This window comes from Ursus maritimus, unplaced genomic scaffold, assembly GCF_017311325.1.
Source record: "Ursus maritimus isolate PB19 unplaced genomic scaffold, ASM1731132v1 scaffold_35, whole genome shotgun sequence".
In the NCBI taxonomy this organism is placed as follows: Eukaryota; Metazoa; Chordata; class Mammalia; order Carnivora; family Ursidae; genus Ursus; species Ursus maritimus.
This window is the reverse complement of record NW_024426119.1, coordinates 22,945,379-22,954,617: the sequence shown is the minus strand read 5'-3', so window position 1 is coordinate 22,954,617 and position 9,239 is coordinate 22,945,379. Positions and strand designations below refer to the sequence as shown.

The window sequence follows — 9,239 nt, the reverse complement described above, 5'->3', positions numbered from 1 at the left end:
TTAAGGAAAAGGGTTTCAGAAACTCTAGGAATAGATTTTCATATTTATTAGAAGGGGGCAGATCTTTAAAAAGAATTGAGAAAGAGCACATATAATGAGCCTACTTTGAGAAAGCTATTATATACATTTATTTGTGTGGAGTTTAACACGCAAGCATGTATTCCTGTATATCTTGAAGCACAGAAAAAGTATATAGGCCACACTGTTGACAGTGGATGTCTCTGGATAGTAGTTTGTATTTACTAAAATTTTCCACAACGAATAATAATTTTAGAATGAGGAAGGAGAAGTTACTTTTACAAAAACAATAGTATAATAGTGTTTGCCTTTTTGACCACTGGAAACTGAAAGCAATTTACGGCAGAAGTAGGGACAACACACTTTAGATTTTTCAGTTCAATGTATAAGGAATTGCACATTAAGCCTGACATCTACATTTAAAAAACAAAACCTGCCAGCTGGTTAAGCCTGTAGGAAAGAGCAAGATATTGGAAATATTATATCAGGAAAAGATGTTCTGACTGTAACCTGAAAAAATAGTTTGAATCAGTGAAGATAGAAGGAAAGAGGAACCTAACGCCCTAAACCATAGGTAGTACTGTTTAGCTAGCATTATCTTGCAAATACATAATAATGGAACAAGATTAGTGTAGGGAATTGGAGCTGAGCAAGAAAAACACTTTTGAGACTTTTTCAGTCTGTCCCCACTGGCTGAAAATCAACATCTAACAAATAATCGGACTAGCTGCTTTCAGCATCCATGCATTGAAAAGTCTATCCGAAATGATAAGGAAAGATAAAGAAATGTCAACTTATTCCTCCCATGGGAAAGAAAAATCAAATTTGCTGGAGGGGAGACTCTTCAATGGTTTCCTCTGTATTTTTCTTCTTTAAGGTCCCAGTTTTCAATGTTTTATGTAATCCAGGCTAGGCCCTTTTATCCAATTTGACATTAACCAACAACTCCTTATCATTAAAAAAGTTCCAGTCAGGTTGTGCCTTTTTACTCCTACCTATCTTAATCTTTCAAAGAACAGATCATATCCCACTGCTTTAATAAAAGCATCCAAAGATTTATGTCTTTCCCTAAATCCCTATATCCTCTACTCACTAATTTCATCAATAAATCACATGGACAGCTTACTAATACCATATGTAATCTCCTAAAATACTTATGTAGAACAAGCTCCAAACTAGATTATAGAATTATTTAAAATAACTACAGGATTGGTAAAATCAGAAAGGAGAAACATAATTTCACAAAGTTCAGAGGCACTATTCTAATTGTTATACTATCTTGCATAGGAGTGAGAATAAAATAAATATTAAAAACTACTTGATAGAAGATTATAGTTTTAAAATTTATAATCTGCTGCTAAGCATGTAAAATTAAGTGAAGCAACCTATTAAAACACAATAAATGTTCAGTATTTTTATGTCTTTTTTTCCTACTTGTAATGGTTATATCCATCCAACCAGCAAACATTTACTAAGGAGAATCTACTATGTGACAGCCACTATGGTAAGTACTAAAGATACAAAGGTGACCAAAACCAGACAAGGTTCCTACTCCAAGGAGTTTATAGTCTAGAGAAGTACATAAATAATCCAGTAAGAATATAGTTTAAAATATGGTTAGACACAGAGATAAATATTCTGTAGAGGAGGAATATGGGTCCCACAAAACTTTATAGCAAATAAACTTGATTTAGTGGGAAAAGATCAAAAAAGCTCCCCCAAAACAAAAATTATGTTGGAGATATGATCTGTATGTAAATCAAAAGAGCTACGGATATGAATGTAGATGAGAGTAGTCATTCCTGGCGGAAAGAAGAACATGAGCTATGGTACCTTGGTAGGGGCTATGTTAAAATACAGAAAGGCCTGTGTGACTACAGCATAGATAAGAGGTCAAAAAATGGTAAGAGATGACACTTTAAAAGAAAGCAAGGAAGATGTTTCTATTGGAAAATTAAAAGAAAAGCAACAGTCAAACCGGGCAGGACTTACAGATTTCATTAAGTATACTGATCACTAGGGGTAATGTGAAAGCATTAAAAAAATTTTTTTAAGAAGCGAAGTGACATACTCAGATATGCATTTTGAAATTACTCTAGCTATAATGTAGACTGAAGATAGGCCACAGTGGTTATGAGTAAACAGATTTTACTAGATTGCGGCAGGTGCCAGACTAGGATAGCCTTAGTAAAGATGAAAACAACTTCACAAATGGTAGCTAACAAATTTGTATTTTTTCATTCTGATCTCAAATAGGCCTAGAAAGTAGCATTTAAAAATTATAACATTTTAAGATAAAACAAATAAAATATGGTTTTCTTAATCTTATCCCATCACATATTTTCTTCAAAAATTAATATCCTGAGGATTGGCCAATTTGAGGTATGAGGCAAATAAACATGAAATAACATTCTCTAGTTCAAATAAAACTATGTTAATGACAGGTTTTTATGATTTCAAGAAAAAATATCAATAAACCCATGAGTATTATCAGATGCCTCTCAACTTACCATTTTTCCAATCATCATTACATAAGGTCCTGCCTGTTGATTTACAGCTAGAAAATCTAGCAAACGCACATACCAAAATATTATGTTAAGACAGTAAATTAATCTTCCAGCAACAAAAACATGATTATCATATGCATTTTCAAAGTTCCATTTTGCTCCAAATCTTAGTCCAAATCCAACGAAGAAAGAAATTATGGCAATTGTATCACTGATATTGAAGTAATCACTAAACCACACTTTAATCTTCTGGCTTATTTTTCCAGCTTCAGACATAAAGATCTATAGGTTTAAAAAAAAGAAAAAAAAAAAAAAAGAAATCTAATGGAACTGTTTAAGAAATCAATTTCTTCCTATTAAAACATATTATCAGCATTCAATTATAATATCACAGCAGAATTTTATATATCTTTTAATATTTCAAAGTACTTTTGTATTTTTTGAAGATTTTATTTGAGAGAGAGAGAAAGAGAGCATGGCGGGGGACGGAGAAGCAGACTCCCCGCCAAGCAGGGAGCCCAGCTTGGGGCTCAATCCCAGATGACCTGAGCCAAAGGCAGATGTTTTACTGACTGAACCACCCAGATGCCCCTCAAAGTATTTTTTTTAATTGAAGTACAGTTAACACACGTTACATTAGTTTCAACTATACAACATAGTGATTCAACAACTCTACATATTATGCTCTGCTCACAAGTGCAGCTATCATCTCTTACCACACAATGCTATTACAATACCACTGACTATATATTTCTTGTGCTATACGTTTCATCCCTGGAACTTACTCATTCCATAACTAGAAGCCTGTGCCACCCACTCCCCTTTACCCATTTTGCCCATCTCTCCTCCCCTCCTTCCCCACGCTCACTTTGTTCTCTGTATTTATAGGTCTGTTTCTGCCTTTGTTTTTTTTTTAGATCTCACATATAAATAAAATTATATAACATTTGTCATTTGGTATTTGTCAAAGTATGTTTGATTATCTTGGGATCTGATGATGTATTTGATCACTAAAACAATTCAGTGAGATTATCAGAGACATACTTCTTATCCTCATTCTATGTATGCGTGCATGCGTGTGTGTGTATATATACCCACATATGTATATAAATACCCACAAATAAATGACCTATTCAACCTTGGTCATTCTACTAAGAAGCTGAAAATCAAAAATTAGAACAGAGTTCTCTGGAAAGTGAGATACTTCTGAAAGTTGTTATATTTTTCATTCAAACAATAGGATATAGTAATAGGATCTTCCAAAAGTGTCTTATTTACAGAAAGCAAACAGCTCAATGGTTTAAATACCTGTACTTACCTCTTCTTTGAATATAAAAATTAAAAATTTGTATTGCCTGAGTGGCTTAGTCGGTTGAGTGCCCGAATCTTGATTCTGGCTCAGGTCATGATCTCGGGTCATGAGACCAAGCCCCTCAATGAGCTCTGCACTCAGCACGTAGTCTGTTTGAGTTTCTCTACCTCTGCCCCTCCACCCACTTGCACGTGGGCACGCATGCACATTCTCTCTCAAATAAATAAATCTTTTTAAAAAATTTAAAATTTCTTTTTTGTAGGGGAATGGTAATACATTTATAGCTTCAAAATCATAGTGTATATAAAAATAAGTACTGAAAAGTATCCCTTCCATTCTTCTTCCTTAGCCAATTAACTTCGATTCCCCCTAGAGGCAACGAGTTATTACAATCTAATGAATACTTGTATAACTCTTTTATGAATATGCATTTAAAAAATTATTTGCAACTTTTTTTTATCATTTAACAATTTAATTTTTTCAAACATGTTGGTAAAACAACAGATTTCATAAACATATAAACCATGGCACTCAAAGGAATTAAAAATGCGTAATAAACTATTAGAGAAGATAAATTCCTACGATACCTAAGTGGAAGGGAAGTACAATGCTTTCATTTGTTTTTGCAATATAATGTATTCTCTAAATCTAAAGCGCAGACATGAAATAATTCAGACGTATTTAAGTCAATGTGTTATAAAACTATACTACGTAGTTAATAGTTTGAATAAAAAGTATAAACATTTATTTAAGGAAAAAAGATTTTTTCAAAATCAAGATGTTAGAAAATTTATAATTTAAACTGAAAGCTGTGATAGACACAGGAATCTAAATCTAAATGACAATTCAATGGGCAATACAGCACACTTCAGCGGGAAGTACAATATAACAGCAAAGTAAAAACCTATTTATAATTTACCTACCTGCCTGGCTATATGTATAATTAATACTTTCTGAAGAGTGACAAAGAGCATAAATATAAATGTTGAGGAAATAAAACATAAAACATATCTAGGTATTGCATGGTGCACTGGGTGTTATACGCAACTAATGAATCATCGAGCTTTACATCGCAAACCGGGAATGTACTGTATGGTGACTAACATAATAAAAAATCATTAAAAAAAAATATCTAGGCTTTGTTTCTGAAACAAATCATGAACTTTGTAATTATGACAAAGTTAACATCCTATTCTTATGCCATAATTTTTAGAATATCAAAAATAAACATGTTCTACATTTCTATAATGTTATTACCTACTGATTATGAATAACACATACACATACCCACATACATATCGAAAACCAAACAAAACACCCTCCATATATACAGTAAGTTACTGGTAGGAAAAACTACACACATACCTCACGGACTTTCTCAATAGCATAGGTAAAAATATAAGCAATAACAATCCATTCTTGAACTGAAGGCAATCGTTCCATTTGTACAAGAACCACAAATGTATAAAGCATCAGAAATCCTAAGTATGCCAACTAGTGAAAAAGAAAACACAAAATATGACTAATATTAATTACAAGGTAAAATTTTTTACTATCAAAATTTTCAATCCAACACACAGAAGAGAGACTAAATGAACCCCTGTGAACTATCTCCAAGCTTCAATCACTAAAGCAGTTTTAGGGGTGCCTGGGTGGCTCAATCAGTTTAAGCATTCAGCTCTGGTTCTGGCTCAGGTCATGATCTCAGGGTCATGAGACTGAGCCCCACACTGAGCTCCTCGCTTAGCGTGGAGTCTTCCCTCTCCCTCTGCCCCCCCCCCGCCCCTGTGTGCACTCACTCTCCCTTAAATAAATAAAATATTAAAAAAAAAAAAACCTCAGTGCAGACACTGCGTTTATCAACAAAAACATAAATGGTTCCGAGACTATTACTTTGGTATTCTAGAACTTTGATGACTTTTAGTACTTCCCATAGGAAGAATTTTAAAATAGATTTTTGTTCTCAGCATAGTTCACATAATTCCATTTTACTTACACTATACCTAAAATATCGTATTAAATATACTACAGAAATTCATCACCAACATCACCAAGAAACACATACTACCTGCTTCCTCCTTCCCCCAACCACATACTATTCCCAGGAAAGACAACTGGTATTTTCCTAACTCCTAGTTATTGAGGTTGAATCCCAAGAAATGAAAACAGATATAAAAGCATTAGGTAAGGGAACATACCACCTTTGATACTCTCAACAAAAAAGATTATATTATATAAGATCTACGTATAATAACATCTGAAGAGTTATTTCGTTTCAGAGGAAAGCCCAGATTTGTTCACCCTTGGACAACTGTATCTAAGAATCCTCTCATCATTCTCCTTGCCTCTACCAGTGTTAAAACAAGCCACATTCTTGACTTAAGCTATGGCAGGGCAGGGCAGTAAATTCCAATAAATAAGGAAAGAAAAGAGAAATTTCTATTTGGCCATCGGGGTTGTCTTTTTTTTTTTTTTATTTTAAAGATCTTATTTGAGAGAATGAGCGACAGAAAAGAGAGAGAGAGAGCACGCACAAGCCAGGGGAGAGGCAGAGGGAGAGAGAGAAGCAGACATCCCGCTGAGCAGGGAGCCTGACATGGGACCCGATCCTAGGACCCTGAGATCATGACGTGAGCTGAAGGCAGACTCTTAACCGACTGACCCACCCTGGTGTCCCAGGGTTGTCCACTTTTAAACAGTCACTCACATGAATGCAAACGTGATGGAAATGAAAAACAAAAAAACAATAAAAAATAACTCAATTTTTCTGGGAAGAGGAATAAAAACTCATTCATTCAACCCATGGTTAAAAGCTGGGGCTAATCTCATGTGTTTCTATGAGGTGAGTCCATCCCCCATGGACATATATACTCTTTGATCTGGGAGAAAAAAACTGTTCTTCCATAAAGCAAGAGAAAAGCCAATTATGTGTCAGATAATAAAACATGTACCATAATATGATGAAGGAAATAAGCTATTATACCACTGATAAACAAACTATATGAACGATCTAGATTACTTTTTACCTTCAAATTAACACTGCAAAAAGGTTCATTTCAAAAATTTTACACATTCTCTGCAAAATCCTAACGCACAAAGATATATCAAGGTCTCTTCTGGTTAATCTTTACCAATGCTTCTGGTAGATATGGTAGATTTGATTTGTATTTGATACCTGCTTACAAAGGCCTATGGTTACCACATTTTTGTTTAGTCAATTTCTAGTTCCAATTAGAATTAAAATTTGTTAGCATTTATCATTCTATATGATGGTAACTGGAATAAAACTAAGTTAAACTGACACTCTTTTAAGTAGAAAATGGCTTGTCAGTGATCTAAGTTGCATCAAGATAAATAATGGACTTTAGACCAAAGGTACCTTAAAGCTTATCCTTTAAAAACATGCTCGTACACCTTAAAAAACATACAACATACCGTATTAAACCAGAATTTTACAATTGGTGCATGATAAAAGGCATAAAACTTTCTTGTAATGGGAAGCTTTTTTGATTTTATTTGTATCTCCATTTCATTCTTTCCTTCATTACTGTCCAATATTCTTACTTCTTTAAACACTTCCTAAAATAAAAATAACACTTATCATGTATTTATTCACAAAAAGTTTATATTTAAAAATATTTTTCCTCCTTACCATGGGAATCTCTTCTGCTATGTTTTGAAAGTTGTTTTCGCTATCTTCCATTGTCATCTGATGGGCATCTTGAGATTGTGGAATATGAGACATCTCAGCCTTTGTCTTATACTCTAGCATTAATATGGCAGGTGGAACTAAAATGCTTAGTATGACCTAAAAATTTTAGAAACACGTAAGTTTATATTTTAAAATTAATTACCTTGTAGAATAAAAATAATTTAAAAGGTATTAAATATCTTGATTATTAGTTAGCCAATCTGTCCCTGTTAGTATAGGGGAAAAACCAAAAACTTCGTTTTTGTACTTGCATATTATATTTAAAGAGGCCCAGGTTGAATTGTTTAAAGGAGTAACAAAACATTTGAGTACTATGATATGAGGATACAGAAAAGATTTAATATTTGTTTGTTCAGAAAATACACTTTTGTTTAAATAAAATTCAAGCCTTATGAAGTTGTTACGTGCATAATTTTATCCTAACTCTCTTTGCAACTGTTCCGTGTCGTAACATGATTACTCAGCTTGTGCCTCTATAAACAAACAGGTTTATTTGTAAAATTTTACGTTATTACCTGCATAATCCTAAAGCACAAAGAAAGTATAATTGTGTATCAGGGTTTCTGTTGGTTAATCTTTCACCATTATTTTTATTAGATGATCAGTATTTGTTATCTACTTACAATGGTTAAACCACTTGCCTGATTTCTGCCTTCTACATCTCTGTACCTTATTTAAGATATAAGACAATGAAAAGGAAAGTTTAAAGTAGTATCTCTCGCTATGATGAAAGCAAAAGTACCAGTCTACATTTTATACAAATTCTTAACCATAAAAGCTAGGTATATCTAATATACTTCATGTAAAAATTATTAAGTTAGGAGAGAGGTTCTCAATTTTAGAATTTTGAAATCATCTTTTCATAAAGAAGAAACTTTTTTCATAGCTGCTCAGGGCTGTAAACACCAATACTCCCTTTGTGGCCCTCATGCTTTCAGCTCAGAGAGGGGCGATAATCATACACTATACCTGAAAATGATTCAGAGTGAAGAATAGAAGGAAAAAAGAGGCCATTTCGTGCCACTTGAGATAAAATGCCAATACTGCCACCCCCACCACCCTCATAAATCACGGCATTTTTCTATATACCTGGGCTAATTCCACTGTTCTTTTTATCTAATCCCATACTTTATATAATGGTTTCTAAGGTATACCTTGTACCAGGAATTTTTCCTCATATTCAGCCTTCCCATCCACATATCAGATAACAACATTTGTGTACAGGTGTGAGCTACAAAAGGTCTAAGTCTTGAAGAAACTGCTAACTTGAGGCAGGTGGAGTTACTCCAGTTTTTCAGTTCGTAAGTGAGCAATTTCATAGCCATGGTTTCATCTTGTCTGAAGGACTGTTCTAGTAATTCAACTGCTAGCTGACCAAAATCACTATCAAAAGATAAAAGCCAAAACATTCATATTACCAAACTACAGTTTTAGACACTATTCTTATATAATTTCATAACATTTTATATTTAATATTTATATTTAATATAACAACATTTATATTTAATATTTTAACACATACTCAGGGAATTATAAGGCATTAGAATCATAGTAGCTGTTTCCAGATATCTATCACTATCCAGATATCACAAATATTAAAATAGGGCACATTAAGAACAAGTCTGAAAAGGTGACTCCAGAGCATTTTCCACTGGTCTTGGAAATAAAACTCCAGTCTCACAGGAAACCC

At 33.5% G+C, this 9,239-nt stretch overlaps 1 protein-coding gene across 1 annotated transcript in view; it reads right to left on the bottom strand.

Moving 5' to 3' along the window:
- Positions 1-9,239, bottom strand: part of TRPM7 (transient receptor potential cation channel subfamily M member 7) — a 117,175-nt gene that overhangs the window by 40,575 nt on the left and 67,361 nt on the right. The window contains exons 17-21 of the mRNA XM_008705960.2: positions 8,704-8,932; positions 7,490-7,645; positions 7,273-7,416; positions 5,203-5,331; positions 2,529-2,807 (exon numbers count right to left, since the gene is read on the bottom strand). Coding sequence (XP_008704182.2) covers positions 2,529-2,807; positions 5,203-5,331; positions 7,273-7,416; positions 7,490-7,645; positions 8,704-8,932 — 937 coding nt within the window. The remainder of the gene's footprint in view (positions 1-2,528; positions 2,808-5,202; positions 5,332-7,272; positions 7,417-7,489; positions 7,646-8,703; positions 8,933-9,239) is intronic.